Here is a 15,561-nt window from a genome sequence, read left to right on the forward strand (position 1 = left end):
AAGACTGAATAGGCTGAGAGAACTACACTGGGAAGAAGGACGTTCCCTGATGGCCGGGTAAAGCCTAAATGAGAAGGTGCAAGCTGCTGCCTTGACTTGCCTTATCAGTGACCAGTGCATAGGGCTCAGCCTCTAGAATGTCAGCACATGCACTTTACTAAACACTCTGAGTAGCTCCACATAAAGCAAATACTCTGTTTGAAAGTAGTTAAGCCAGGATAAAAAGATAAAGAAACCTAAAGCAGTCCAGGGTGCGCTTTGTTTGGTAAACTGAATTGTATACTAATTGTAAGAGGACATATGAACTATGATTTGCTAGAGTAACTCATTCAGTCATTTAAATGATACGGGCACATGCCTTCACAGAACTAATAGGACAATTATAATAAAGCTAAAATTTTTAGTACTCTGTAGCCTCTGTAATTAGTGGAGATAGGAATGAAAATGCTGCTTTAATTCATAGGTAGCAACATACTGACTGGCTCTTGCCAAATTTTTTCCATTTCTATTCATTTGGACTGTATTCCTCCTGATGTTGTGATGCCACCTCCTCTGTCACTCCTTCCTTTCTGTTCTCTTTCAACTGCGTTCTACCCTTTCTTTATCCTCCTCAACCTTCAGTCCTCCTTGGGCAACTCCACTACAGGCTCTTTGCAGTTCACCACACTTATGCTAATGACTCTCAGCTTTAATCCCTCTCTTCTAACTACGTTCTGAACATTTTCATCTGAATATGCTGTTGACCCCTTGAATTCAGCAGGTCTGATCTGAACTCATTTTATTTCTCAAACCTTTGTTGTTTTTTTCTAAGTCTTGTATCTCTTGGTTAATGATGTGCAAGCTACCCAGTAGCCTAAGCCAGTCATGCCCTCATCCTTTTTCAGTCTCAACTCATCATAGCTGATTATAATCAAGTTGTATAATTTCTGCCTTGCTATTTCAAATTTGTTTTCTCCTCTCTACTACCATTGCCATCAGCTCAAGCCTATTTTTAACATTTATAAGACCTTCAATGGTCTTCTCTGCAGATGGCTCTTGTTTTCCAACTCATCCTTCACTGTAGCCAGAGAAGTCCTTCATAACTGCCTGCTTGATTGTGTCACGCCTCTGCTTAAAACTTTCAGTGGCTTCGTATTGTTTGCAGTTATTATAGTCTCAGGTATCTGCAAGGAGTAAGCAGATAATGTGTGTGAGTGAAGTGGGCCAAATGTGAGACAGTGGGGAGAATAGGAGAGTGTATTCCTCTCTAAAGAAATTCATATTCAGAATTTTTTAAAACATTTGACAGTCCTGTCTGAGAATCTAATGTTGCCTATAGGTCTCCAGTTAGTGCAGCCAAGTCTAAACTGCTGAGCATGGCATATGCAGTGTTTCTTTGATATCAGGTATGTCTTTGAGATGAACAACTTGTAACTCTCAGCTGTTGCAGAGACTGATGTAACCAGTGAGTCACGTTTGTTGTTTTTTTCTAAGTCAGAATATATCAGAATAAACAGTGAGTTGGTTATTATAAGTACTACTGTCTTCCTTCATATTGGAAGCCGGGGAGCATTATGGGCTTTGGAGTCAGCCTTGACCTAGGTTCACTTGCCAATTCCGTCACGTATTTGCTGTATGATTTTGAACACAATTTCCTCCTCTAACTAAAATATAAAGAAATAAAGCCTTGCAGGATTGAGAGTGCAGTATCAGATTCTCAACCGCTTTAAATTTTCCAGCTCAGTGTTTGGCACATAGTAACTCTTCAGTAAAGGATAGCATCTAGACAGGTAGGGAAAATTTAAGAGGCAGCAGTGAATAATATAAAAATCTAATTCCCCGGCTGCATCCTTCTTAGTAATTGTACTTGTGGCCTAAAGAAGAGCAAACCAGTTGCAGGCCATTATCAGGTGAGGCAGGCAATTGGAAGTGGACAGGCACATCATTTACCCATGGAACTAAAAACCAGGAGCTTGCCACCCTCGCTGGCTATCGAGCTGAAACTGGAATTTAAGACTAGAAGTTCAATTTTCTGTTGACAAATTCCTAACTAAGATGGGAATGTGGACTTTCTACAACTATGCATAATGTCCTAAGCTCTTTTTCACTTTTTTTGTCTACATATAATCTTTAAATTTTTTTTAGTGAAAGTTATATTAGCTAAAAATTTACTTCAATAGCATGAGGATATTTTATTTTGGTTTGTTCTCTACAGCTGTATAAATTTGAAGCACCAAAGGAAGTTTTCTTTATCAGAACATTTTTTGTTGTTGTTAATCTTTACCCAAGGATATTTTTCCATTGATTTTTTTTTTTTTTTTAGAGTGAATGGAAGGGAGGGGAAGAGACAGAGAAAGGGGAAACATCAACATATGAGAGATACATGGATTGGTTGCCTCCTGTAAGTGGTTGGGTATTAAGCCTGCAACCAAGTTACATACCCTTGACCCGAATCAAACTCGCGACTCTTCAGTCTGCAGGCCAACGCTCTAACCATTGAGCAACCTGGCTAGGGCTATCAGAACATTTAGCATGGTGAGGAAAGAGGGCTGTTGTATTTACATATTATTCTAATGCAACAGTACATTATGTTTTCATTGATCTAGGAACAATAAGAAAGTCTTCAAGAGCTTTCATCATTCACTTAAGGGAAAGAAAATATACCATATTTTCAGGATCTAAAGTTTAGCATAAATTTAACATTTAAGTATATTTTACTCCGTAATTTGTATACCCAGCTGACATGGTTGAAATAGGGGGCTGAACAGCTAACAGTATACAGTATTTTTCTGCCTTACCACAGAGCTATCGTGATAATGAGTAAAGTGGTACAGATAATAACCTGTTGGCATAATGACATCCACTGAACTTCTCCTTGTACTTAAAATGGAGAGGCTAGAAAGCAAGACAAAGAGCGTTTCAACTTCTTTGCAGCAGTATGTCTCACTCCAGACAGACGTTCATGCCCAGGCAAATGATACTATATTTAAGTAACAGAGCAACAACATTAGTATTACACAGCTAAGAGGATTGTGTCTAAGAAAGCAAAGTAGACGTATTTAAGAGAATATTGAAACACAAAGATAGACAAGTGCTGTCTTTACTGGCTATGCTAAAATTCTCTTTTGGTTTTAAGGAGTATCACAAAAAGGTTGATCTAGATAAATACGTTGGTATTCTATGACTTGATATTATTTTTTAGTGTTCATCTGTTTTTCTTAAAGGACTGATTTTTTTTTTGTCAATGCCATCTAAAATATTTTTCTTTTTCCTCCCTCTCTCTCTTCTTCCTTTCTATCCTTCCTTTCTTCCTTTCTACTTGCAGCTCCTCAGAGAAATTTTGAAATTGCCTTCAAGATGTTCGACTTGAATGGAGATGGAGAAGTAGACATGGAGGAGTTTGAACAGGCAAGTTGTCCTGGAAAGTTCCTTTAAATACATTCATATTTAACCCAGTTACATGTTATTTGGAGTTACCTTGGCCTTGGTCAGTAGATTCAGATGCTACCCAATTTTTGAAGTACCTAATGTATCATTTTTCAAAACTACTAACTTTTAACATGTGGGTTTTCTTGTTTTAACTCTAAACATAAGGAATTATTTGAGTATACGATTAAGGTCAAGATTGCTCTGATTTCCCAATATGAATTAAACTATAATGCTGAGAGGCTAAGTTATGGATATTCAATCATATATTCAGGCCACATTTATCAACAGCTACTCTTTGCTAGACAGTTTCAGAATACAAGGATGAATGGCAAGTAAGAAATGCACAGAGACAAATATTTTAAAATACCTAGAGACATTTATTCAAATTTGCACCCTGTGTCCATCATACATTTTAAAAAATATGTTTTTATTGATTTTTTAGAGAGAGAGAGAGGAAGGGAGAAGGATAGAGAGATAGAAACATCAATGAGAGAGAAACATAGGTTAGCTGCCTCCTGCATACCCCCTTCTGGATCGAGCCCCCAGGCATGTGCTCTGACTAGAAATCGAACCTGTGACCTCTTGGTTCATGGGTCAGTGCTCAACCACTGAGCCACACCAGTGGGGCCATCCTACACTCTTAAATATACAGTCTACTTAGAATTCATATTTTACTATGTCACATAAAATGTGGGAACTGCAACCACATACCATTTACCCCTTCTCCATTCTTTCTGCCATACTTGTCCTATGTATTATATCTGCATCAAATAGTCCTCCCTTATCCAAGGGAGAAATGTTCCAAGACCCCCAGTGGATGCCTGCTACTTTGGATAGTACCAAACTCTATACATATTGAGATTTTTCCTAAACATGCATACACCTTGTGGCTTCTCTTTGGCATATCCAAATTGTCCACACCACGCTCTTGTGCTTTGGGGCTATTAAGTAAAATAAGGACTACTTGAACACAGGCATTGTGATATCATGACAATAGATCTGATAACTGAGATGGCTACTAAGTGACTAATAGGTAGGTATCAGATAGAGCATAGATATGCTGGACAAAGGGATGGTTCACATCCCAAGTGGGATGAAGCAGGACGGCCAGAGATTTCATCACACTACCCAGAATGGCATGCAATTTAAAACTTATGAATTGTGCCCTAGCTGGTTTGGCTCAGTGGATAGAGCATCGGCCTGCGGACCAAAGGGCCCCAGGTTCAATTCCAGTCAAGGGCACATGCCTGGGTTGCGGGCTCGGTCCCCAGTGGGGGGCATACAAGAGGCAGCCAATCAATGATTCTCTCTCATTGTTGATGTTTCTATCTCTCTCTCCCTTCCTCTCTGAAAGCAATAAAAAATATATTTAAAAAAAAACTTATGAATTGCTTATTTCTGGATATTTTTCACTTAATCTCTCTCTCTCTCTCTCTCTCTCTCTCTCACACACACACACACACAAATCTAGTGATATGTAATTTTCAGTAAAGTTTTTAATGAAAGAATACTTACAGTTATTAATAGTTTACACGTAAGTGTGACAGTATTTGGACTATGTTATTGTTAATAGTTAATGAAGATGCTATAGCATTAGTTAATTTTCCCTAAACACATTTTTTTCCCAGTCACTTATACAAATACTCTCAGCACCACACTTTTGAAGCTAACATACAGCTTCCACAACAGCAGGGCTATAAGCTATAATATTTATAGCCACAAACAAAATTTAAATCATGGTAGGTTCTAACACTGCTTCAATACTGGTTCACTGCTATTGGAAAATTCTTTAGTTCTCACTTAGATAAAATGAATTATGTATTGCCTTCAAATAGAAGAAGCACTTTTCTGATTATCCTGTATTTCAATTTAAAGTCTAAAAAACTATGCCCAGCCAGTGTTGCTCAGTGGTTGAGCGTCAACCCATCCACCGAGGTCACTGGTTCAATTCCTGGTCAGGGCACATGTCCCAGTTGTGGGCTCGATCCCCAGTCAGGGGTGCACAGGAGGCAGCCAGTCAGTATCTCACTCTCAACATTGATGTTTCTCTTTCCCTTCCTCTCTTTGTAAAGTCAATAAAAAACATATTTAAAAAAATAAGGAGAAAGTCTAAAAAACATCAACTTAAATAATTTTAAAATCTATTACATACCTGGCTTTTAAGTCTCCATGTGCCTGAGAAACAAATGTCAACCAATCTGGGCCCTGGCCGGGTAGCTCAGTTGGTTAGAGTGTCATTCCAATACAACAAGGTTGTGGGCTTAATCCCCAGTGAGGGCACATACGAGAATCAGCCAATGAATGCATAAATAAGTGGAACAACAAATTGTTGTTTCTCTATCTATTTCTCCCTTCCTCTCCATCTAAAATCAGTCAATGAATAAAAATGCCAACCAATCTTATTTACATAAATAAAATATGAACCCAGAAAAAATCGTAATCAAAACCATTTATGATATTAACCTAGAGTTAGAAGACAGCGATAATGTGCTCTGCGAACAATGAGAAAAATAAGGCTTAAAGAGGTTAAATGATTTGCACAAATTCTACTCTCACTACAGAGTAACAGAATCAGACCCCGTGTCTCCTGACTAGTCTTTCCATTATACTCTTCCACCCTTTATAGAGCCTGAGACTTTTAAGTTGTCTTAAATAAATATTTTTATGGTCATAGATAACAAGTGAAATAAAAAACATTTAACTAAGGTAAAATTTGTTGTTACAAATCTTAAGTTTAAGTATTACGCTTTTCTAATTTGGCTATTTAAATGTCAAGGCTATATATATTGTTTATTTCTGTAACATACCTTTATTATTTACCCTTATGTATCGAATTTTAGTTATTCTGAATAGCTGTGTTTTTTAACTTGTAGAAAAAACTGCAGGAACTAGTGGGGGGAAAAAAGCTATAGCAATTACTGACTTGCCTCAAAACTCTTTATATGTATCATTAAGCCATAGTTGTAGTCCCAAAAGTTATCCTTTCTCAAAAAGCGCTTTTAAAACTTCTCAGAGATTGAACTAATTCCCCATGTTTTCTTGGAGAGTTATTTCATACCAATTTTGCATTTTCATATATCATTCTAATAAATGTTATCTCTCTTAGACGTTAAGTATTTATTTGCCTATAATTGTGCTGTCACTCTTCACAACTAGAGAATCAGTAGTGAAAATTGTGGAATTTTTTAAATTATCCTGAGAAAAGGAAAGTATTGCTGTGAGGTTAATGATTAGTTATTGTGAGAGAGGTTTTGAGCCTCAAAACAAATATATATTCTTTTCTGAAGAGAGATTTTAAGGTGGGTCCCAATTATAAAAGTATCGGGCATCTGTGTTAGAATCCTGGTGCTGCTACTTGACTTTGAGCAAATTGTTTAACTCTATGTGCCCCAAATTTCTCATCTGTGAAATAAGGATAATCATAGGGCTTCTCTCATAGGATTGTTGTGAGCATGGGGTGGAGAGCTAGTGTGGGCTAGAAGAGGTCATTGGGGGCGGGGGCCGGGGGGAGACATCTATAATACTTTCAACAATAAAGATTTTTTTAAGTAAAGTAAAATGAAAGAAAGAATTGTACCATAGTGAAGGCAAAGACTAAACAATCAATAGGCAGTTATTTTCCCTACTTTTCTCTAATTTTTCACTTTGTAATGTTTTTCTGGATGGGGGTTTGCTTCTCTTTAGGTTCAGAGCATCATTCGCTCCCAAACCAGTATGGGTATGCGTCACAGAGATCGTCCTACTACTGGTAACACCCTCAAGTCTGGCTTGTGTTCAGCCCTCACAACCTACTTTTTTGGAGCTGATCTCAAAGGGAAGCTGACAATCAAAAACTTCCTCGAATTTCAGCGTAAACTTCAGCATGATGTTTTGAAGCTAGAGGTAGGTATTTCCTGGACTTTAGGGGACCGGGCACTGTCCATCCCATGTACACAGAGAGCCGCTGGGGTGGGAGGGCCTGCATTATTGGCATTCCTTCCGTCTATCTCCAGTTTGGAGAACTGATTGCTTTGAACTGTATCAGTGATTTACTGTCTGACAGCAGGTTGGAAATCATGTGGTCTGTGAAATGTCTTGGAGTCAGGTGGTTCTGGGCCTAAAAGCAAAAGTGTCTAAATTGAAAATCTCAGTTGTCTTTGGATACTCAGCTTGAGGAAAAAGAAATGCAGTGGTCAGAGCTGCTCTCAACCTGAGCATGTATCCCCACTTTATATCATTGTGTAGAAGGCAACAGGTAGTGGAGACGAGGGAGGATCCCACTTAACTCAGTTGAGACAGTTTGAAAAATCACAACTGAATTCCCATTATTAATACATTTTAGTTTATTATTATAATTTTGTTGTTATTAATACTTAACCGAGGGTATTTTTTCCATTGATTTTTAGAAAGAGTGGAAGGGAGGGATGGAAGGAGGGAGAGAAACATCAATGTGAGAGAGACACATTGATTGGTTGCCTCCCCACACTCTAACCACTGAGCAATGCCAACTAGGGCATTAATAATACATGTTTTAAAAATACACTTTAAAAAAAAAGAACACTCTTAAATATTCATACTGTAGAAGAGAAGCAGAAGTAGAATAATACTTCTAAAAATCAGATCAAACTTTGAAATGTGCCTGTGTACATGTTTTCTGAAAATGGTGTAATTGATATTCAAAGAATGTACCTCAAAAAAAAAAAATACCCTTTGCACGTTCATCTTGCCTGTGCCGCTGGGGAGCCAAACGATTGGGGGTTGCTGCCGCAGAAACCCGCAGAAGCGTCAGTTTCAAACTGGAAGAGAAAACTGCCCACAGCAGCCTGGCACTCTTCAAAGATGACACAGGTGTCAAATATGGCATGATGGGATTGGAGCCCACCTAATTGGCCCTGAATGTGGAGCATTTCCGGGAATGGGCAGTGGTGCTGGCAGACACAGTGGTCACCAGTGGCAGGCACTATTGGGAGGTAACAGTGAAGCGCTCCCAGCAATTCCGGGTAGGAGTGGCAGATGTGGACATTTCTCGGGATAGCTGCATCGGTGTTGATGACCGTTCTTGGGTGTTAACCTATGCCCAGCGCAAGTGGCAAACCATGTTGGCCAACAAGAAAGCCCCTATTAAGGGCATCGGGCATCCAGAGACGGTGGGGCTGCTGCTGGAGTATGAGGCCCAGAAGCTGAGCTTGGTGGATGTGAGCCGGGTTGCTGTGGTCCACATGCTACAGACAGATTTCCAGGGTCCAGTGGTACCTGCCTTTGCCCTTTGGGATGGAGAATTGCTGACCCATTCAGGGCTTGAGGTGCCTAAAGGCCTCTAGTACGTCCATCACTGGCGTTCCCAATAACACTCTTGGCCAGCCTCCTGAAAGTGCCTGGAACCTTTTAACTTTGCCCCAAGCAACCTCTAGCTCCCACAATTCAGGTCCTCTGTGCAGTATCTTAGTCATTTTCCTCTCCCCTACCTGTGAAAGCTAGGCTACTGCCAATTTTCATAGGCAACCATGAATGTATTTTCCTTGACTTGCTTCCTTGGGTCCCTATATTCAGTCCTGGAGTCTTACCTTTCAGCTTTGCTTGGATTTATCATCACTATGATACCTTTCTCTCCTTTTGCCCATGTGTAACCTCTGTTTGTTCTTGGTGCTCTAGTGAGTCTCTCCACAGTAAATCTTTTCTACCTCTGGCTGGAGGAGTGGTTCAGTGACTTGGCCCTTTCTCTAAAGCTCATACAGAGTCTGGGCTCTGGCTCCCTCTGGAAGTGCTTTACTGACTGTCAGAGTGAGAACAGAGCCCTCCTTCCTCAGTACCTCAAAGCTGGACTCTCAGCCCCACACAACTGCAGCTATCCCCACCATGAGTCCATCTGCCTTAATCTGCATACCTCTGACACCTGGTCAATCCCTAGTAATCATCGGGCCAGTTACAACCACTTTCAAAGGGAAAGAGACACTTGGGGGATATCAAGGGCATTCATGCTGGAAACTTTATTCTTGAGAAGTTCTAGCTTCATTTCTGCTACAGTTGGAACTTCCAGAGGGAGGAGAGAGACTGAGGTCTTGCACAGTACGTTTTTGGGCCTGCTCAGATCCAAACCCTCACCCTCCCACCCCAACCTTGGCAGTAGAATACACTTAACCTAAAGCAGTATTAGGAGTTGAGGAAAACCTGGTGGGATGAGCATGTATGTGAAATATGTATTTCTCTGTTTGACCCTGTGGCTCCATCTTATTCTATCTTTATGATGGTGATGCAACTGAATGCCTCTCAGGGAGAAAGAGGACTGGGTTTAGCAAAAATAATTATTTGTGTAATTAAAGTTTATTTGAGCACACACACACAAAAAGTAATGGATTTCTACAATTCAGCCTCCTTGAGCACCTATAATAAGTGATATACATATATACAAAAATCAGATTTTACGTATGCATGAGAACCCCCACATGATAATGAAAGACCCAGAGAAGTAGCGAGGCCTAAGTGTTTATATGCTGGGTTAAACAAAGAAGGGCGACCTGCCTTTATGAAGTTTGCATTCTTATCACCAGAGAAAGTGAGTCTAAGTTGAGAGAAATCTGTACAACGGACCTTGTTAAAATAATTCTTACCGTCCTTTAGTCTCCCCATATATGTTAGCTATTTTTCTACAGTTGCTATTCTTTGTTTCTTTCCTGCTGGTAGAGGGAGGACATCTTTCACACAGGAATTTTACTCCTGCTTTCAATTTTGAGTTGTTATGAGGCTCAAAACCTCTCTTACGATGAATAATCACCAACCTCACAGTAATACCTTTAATATCTCAGGATAATTTTTAAATTTTCACTACTGATTCTCTAGTTGTGATAAGAGATAACACAGTATAGGGAGAGTTGGTATGTATTAGAATTCTAGACATATGCCTTGGCCCCTGGTGTACCTACCTGGAGTGGTCTTCTTTGGAAACGTTATAATCTGGGAATGTAAATTATTTAACTTATTGATTATGTAATTACAATTTAACACAGAGTATAGATCCATAAAATGTAGTTAGAGAATAAAACACAAACTAGAATAGTACTTTAAACAACAATTCAGGGTCATTCAGAGCATGGAACCGGTGCCACAATCTAGCCTAACATTCATTCCTAGATATACAAGTGGGAGTCTCAAGAGACAGAGCCTGAGGCTTTTGTCTTTCACCCTGAGATGCTATCCAGATGAAAGCCCACTGTAGGTTGTATAGATTGCCAATTTGGTAGAATATTATAAAGCAGATCCAGGATTTCACACATATGTACCTACACATAGCCTACACCTAAATGCAGAAGAAAAGAGATTTACTAAACAGCCATATCTAAAATACTTATTCTAGAAAGCTATTGGCTTAGCATCATCTGTAGGCTTTGGGCCAAGATGTACTGGGACTGTTATTGTTTGCCAGTCAGCAATTCCTCATGTTAGGGAGTCAATTGACTCTTTTGTGAAAGAACACAGCCTAACATGTAATAAATATTCTATAAATGTTTATTAATCCTGAATTTGTTCCATAATAGCACAAGTCCAGTGAATAAGTGGCTCCTTATCAATAAAACCTATTATGTCTTCCCAACTAGATTTGTAATTTTTTGAGAAAGTGTGAATAGCAAAAAGAGCATAGATTTTGATGTTCTCATAGTGAGACCTTGATTAAAATTTTATTTCCACCACTTACTGGCTATGTGACATTTGATGAGTTATTTATTCTCTTAGAGCCTAGCTCCTCAGGACAATGTTTAAGTGAGATGATGTTTCTTACTGGCTGGATTATGTTCCCCCAGAATTCCTATGTTGAAACCCTTAACTCCCGGTACCTCAGAATGTGACTATACTTGGAGACAGACCTTTAAAGAAGTGGTTAAGTTAAAATGAGGCCTTTAGAGTAGGCCCTAATCCAATCCTACTGGTGTCCTTATAAGAAGAGAAAATTTGGACTCACACAGGGAGACACCGGGGGTGAGCATGCACAGAGGGAGAACTATGTGAGGAGACAGCAAGAGGGCAGCCAACTGCAAGCCAAGAAGAGAGGCCTCAGAGGAACCAACCCTGCTGGCACCTTAGACTTCCAGCCGCCAGAACTGTGAAAAAACAAATTGCTGTTAAGTCACCCATTTGGTGGTAGGCAGCTCTAGCAAACTAATATACCACCAGGCATATACTATGCCTTTAATAAGTATTCATTCACCTTTTCTTGTATACCCTCTGCCATTTAGTGTGGTAGTTGGCATATAGTGGGCACTTAAACAGGTCTTTTCAGGTAAATGACCAAAAGGCCTTACTTTCATTTTGAAAATAGTTTTCTCATAAGACATCTGGAAAATGGAGCAATTTTTGTTTTTATGAAACACTTTTAATTTTACTTTTCAAAGTTTAGGTAATTTCCCCCCTCATTAAATGTGAATTATGTTATCATCACAGCCAAAAGGAAATTAGAAATGATTACTATTAGCTTTCATATGGGTTTTATAATTTCATCATTCTTTCTATTTCTTATTGGTTTTATTTCTTTACTTACCTACTTTAAAATTTTAAATCAAGGAGATTTATAGTTTCATTTAGTTATTTTTTTTTCTCACCACAGTAGCTTTGAGAGTGAAAAGAATACCATTTATCTGTCAAATTTAATTTCCAGATGAGTCAGGAAAGAGGGAAATGTCCATGAACATATTTATTGAATGCCTACTACGAGCCAGGCAATTTACATATATTATATTCCTTCTTTGTTTTAATTCCAGCCGTTGGTTTTATACCCATGTCACAGCTGTAGAAACTGAAACTCAGAAAGATAAAGTCACAGAGCTATTAAATGGTTGAGTCAGGATTCCAACTTCAGTCTTTCAGAATGAATTATTTTCTATTCTTTATCTAATTACTAGTGACCCAGTGCACGGATTTGTGCACATTAAAAGGAAATTAATTAGAAGGTAGCCAGCAGGGTGGGGTTGGGCAAGACAGGCCAGACATGCCCTGGAGCCAATCTCCTGCAGTCCCTCCCCAGCATCTGTGGAGTGAGCAGGGTCCCTCCAGCAGGTGGGGCCCCTCAGCCTGGCCTGCAGGGATCTGGCCGAAATTGGCTCTCCAACATCCCCCTAGGGGTCCCGAGTGGGAGAGGGCACTCTGCAAAGTTATTGTCTACAGGGTGTGGAACACAAATGCAAGTGTGCAGTAAACCAGATTCGGGGCGACAGTGCCCTAGCAACAACATAGCCGATGGCTGAAGGTGGAATTGCACGGCTCCATGAGGAATCTGGCTCCCTCCTCTCTGGTTTCGAGGTGTGTCACCTGAGAACCTCCCCGGCCAAGTCACTGCAGCTCAGCAGCTCCTGGGTTGAGCATCTGCCCCCTGGTGGTCAGTGCATGTCATAGTGACGAGTTGGACGGTAGGAGGGACAATTATAGCATATTATATATATATATATATTATTACTTTTAGTCTGAGATGAGATTTCTGTTTGTGACTTAATTTGGAACTCTAAAGAAAAATAAAATGTTCTGAAATTTAGAACAGAAAAAGACCAAATTTCTTGAATATCAATAGACTTCTTCAACACCATTGTTTCTACTTAGTTTGTTCCTCAACTTGAGTGTTATGACTAAGAAGAAATACACTATTCTTTTGTGTTTAAAAGATACCTAAACCAGCCATTTCTTTTCATAAGAATCATTAGCTTGTTAGCTTTATAAAAATGTTTTAATGCTCTTAATTCTGGTTAGATTTGTTTTATTCTACCCTTAATTCTCTATTTGGGAACTCAGAAAACATAAGTTTGAAGGAATGACTTAAGAATACACAGTTGTTTTTTAGAAAATATATTTTGAAGTTATTAAAAACTCCATCTAAGGCTACAAGAACTTGAGTTGAGTTCCTTGGAGACAGGTGCCATCTCTAATTCTAGTTAATATATTCATTGGTTTCCTGAGGACTGCCACAGTAAGATGTCAGTCAAAAATGAAAGGTAATTGAGAACTCTTTGAAAGATTATGATTAATTTTAATTTGGGGGGGAGGGGAAGTGACAAAAATGTCATTATGTCAAAGAAAAGCAAAAACTAATTTATACAAGAATGAAGAAGCCAACTCTAGAATACAAAACAAGGAAACTGAAATAGTATCATCTAACAGAATTCTAGTCTGCAGCATGATTTTTTAATAAGTTTTGGGATTCATATGCTTATTGCATAACCAGATTATCACATTTTAAAAAGGCATGACTATCAATTATCTGAAGGCAAATTAGATATAATTCAAAGGATAACATTGATAGTCGCCCAGTCTTCAAGAAAAAAATATTAAAATTAAATAGATTTGTTCAGTCAGGAAGAAAGGTAAAAGGGAGACATAAAGAACTATGCTAATTATTCTCATCTGTCAATAAGAGTAGAGCAAAAAAATAAAAGGATTAACATAAGTTAAATATTAAGGAACTTTAAAAATACTATAACTACATGATTAAAGTGCCTGTGGAGGCTGGGCCAGTGTGGCACAGTGGTTGAGCTTCAACCTTTGAACCAACAGGTCACAGTTTGATTCCTGGTCAGGGCACATGCCCAGGTTGCCGCTCGTTCCCCAGGAGGGAGCAAGCAGGAGACAGCCGATCTATGATTCTCTATCATCATTGATGTTTCTCTCTCTCTCTCTCTTCCTCTCTGAAATCAATAAAAATATATATTTCAAAGGTGCCTATGGACATTCCAGAATCACCTACCCTTTACATCATTAAGCTGACATCTTTGTGCTCATCTCTTTGAAGTCCTTAAAGTAGAATTAGATTTTGTCCTGTTGCAAAGGTCCATATTGAGAAACAACCTCAGCAATTTTCTGGCTAAAAGATTGTGGGAAAGGAGACCAGAAGATAAGTTTCCATCATTTTCTGGAACTCAAACACTCTTGGCAAAACAGATTTCTTTTTATTTTAATAGCCAATTTGATTTTTTTGAACTGGGAAACCGATTCATATGTAAACTCAAAGAAGAGCGTTGATTCTTGATTTAATTAAATTTGCAAAGCAAAACTGAAAATGTTCAAGGGGGTTTCCTTTTGTTTATTCTTCCACTTTTGCCTCTACAAAGCAGAACATGTATAGTGATAAATCTATAGTGTTTTATTCAACCTTTAGATGTTTTCAGCTTGAATTTCCAAAAATCATTAAAAGGGTACCAAAGAATACTTGTCTCTTTTAAGTATTTATAACTTTAAGGAGCCAAGTATATATATTTAAAGCTGTTAAAAAAAAAAAACCTTTTTAATCATTGATGTTTCTATCTCTCCCTCTCCCTTCTGCTCTGAAATCAATAAAAATATTTTTTAAAAATAAATAGTAGATTAAATTTTGCCATCTGCAACAACATAGATGGACCTAGAGGGTATTGTGCTGAGGGAAATAAGTCAGATAGAGGAAGACAAATACCATATGACTTCACATATGTGAAATCTAAAAAACAAAATAAACAAATAAGCAGACCAGAAACAGACTTCTATACACAGAGAACATTTTGATGGATGCCAGATGGGAGGGAGATTGGAGGAGATGAAAAAGGTGGAGAAATTAAGAAGTACAGTATATATATTTAAAGCTATTAAAAAAAAAAACCTTTTTAATCATTGATGTTTCTATCTCTCCCTCTCCCTTCTGCTCTGAAATCAATAAAAATATTTTTTAAAAATAAATAGAAATATATAAAAATAGTAGAATAAAAATTTTAATTTCTTCAAGAAGTCTTTATGTCAGTCACCAATGACTTGATGTCAGTATTTTTACAGCTAATTATATTTTCTCTCTATACCACACATTGTGAGTTAAGTCTAGTATCTTGCTCTGATGAGAACAGGTTAGCTCTCAAGATGAGTTAGTTTAACAAGGAGATATGTAAAATCCAAAGACAAACTCTGATTTAATTTCTTTCAAATCCCTTTATACCCTCTAGCTCAAGTTTGCTGTCATTTGTGGCTTAGAGGGTCTCTGACTGTAGAATGAGACTGAAAATACTGTGTATGGTAGAATTTCCATGATTATAGAAAACTCTTTTTTTTAAATTAAATATTTATTTTTCAGATTATTACAGTTGTTCCTCTTTTTTCCCCCCATAGCTCCCCTCCACTCGGTTCCCACCCCACCCTCTGCCCTTACCCCCTCCCCAACTGTCCTCATCCATAGGTGTA

At 38.4% G+C, this 15,561-nt stretch overlaps 1 protein-coding gene and 1 pseudogene across 1 annotated transcript in view; both read left to right on the plus strand.

Moving 5' to 3' along the window:
* The window catches only part of MICU1 (mitochondrial calcium uptake 1), a 175,389-nt gene that overhangs the window by 95,244 nt on the left and 64,584 nt on the right, over positions 1-15,561 (plus strand). The window contains exon 9 of the mRNA XM_005864687.2: positions 7,093-7,290. Within this exon, the coding sequence (XP_005864749.1) occupies positions 7,093-7,290 (198 nt within the window). The remainder of the gene's footprint in view (positions 1-7,092; positions 7,291-15,561) is intronic.
* Positions 7,604-8,799, plus strand: LOC102260297 (annotated as a pseudogene).

Source organism: Myotis brandtii, unplaced genomic scaffold, assembly GCF_000412655.1.
Source record: "Myotis brandtii unplaced genomic scaffold, ASM41265v1 scaffold190, whole genome shotgun sequence".
NCBI lineage: Eukaryota > Metazoa > Chordata > Mammalia > Chiroptera > Vespertilionidae > Myotis > Myotis brandtii.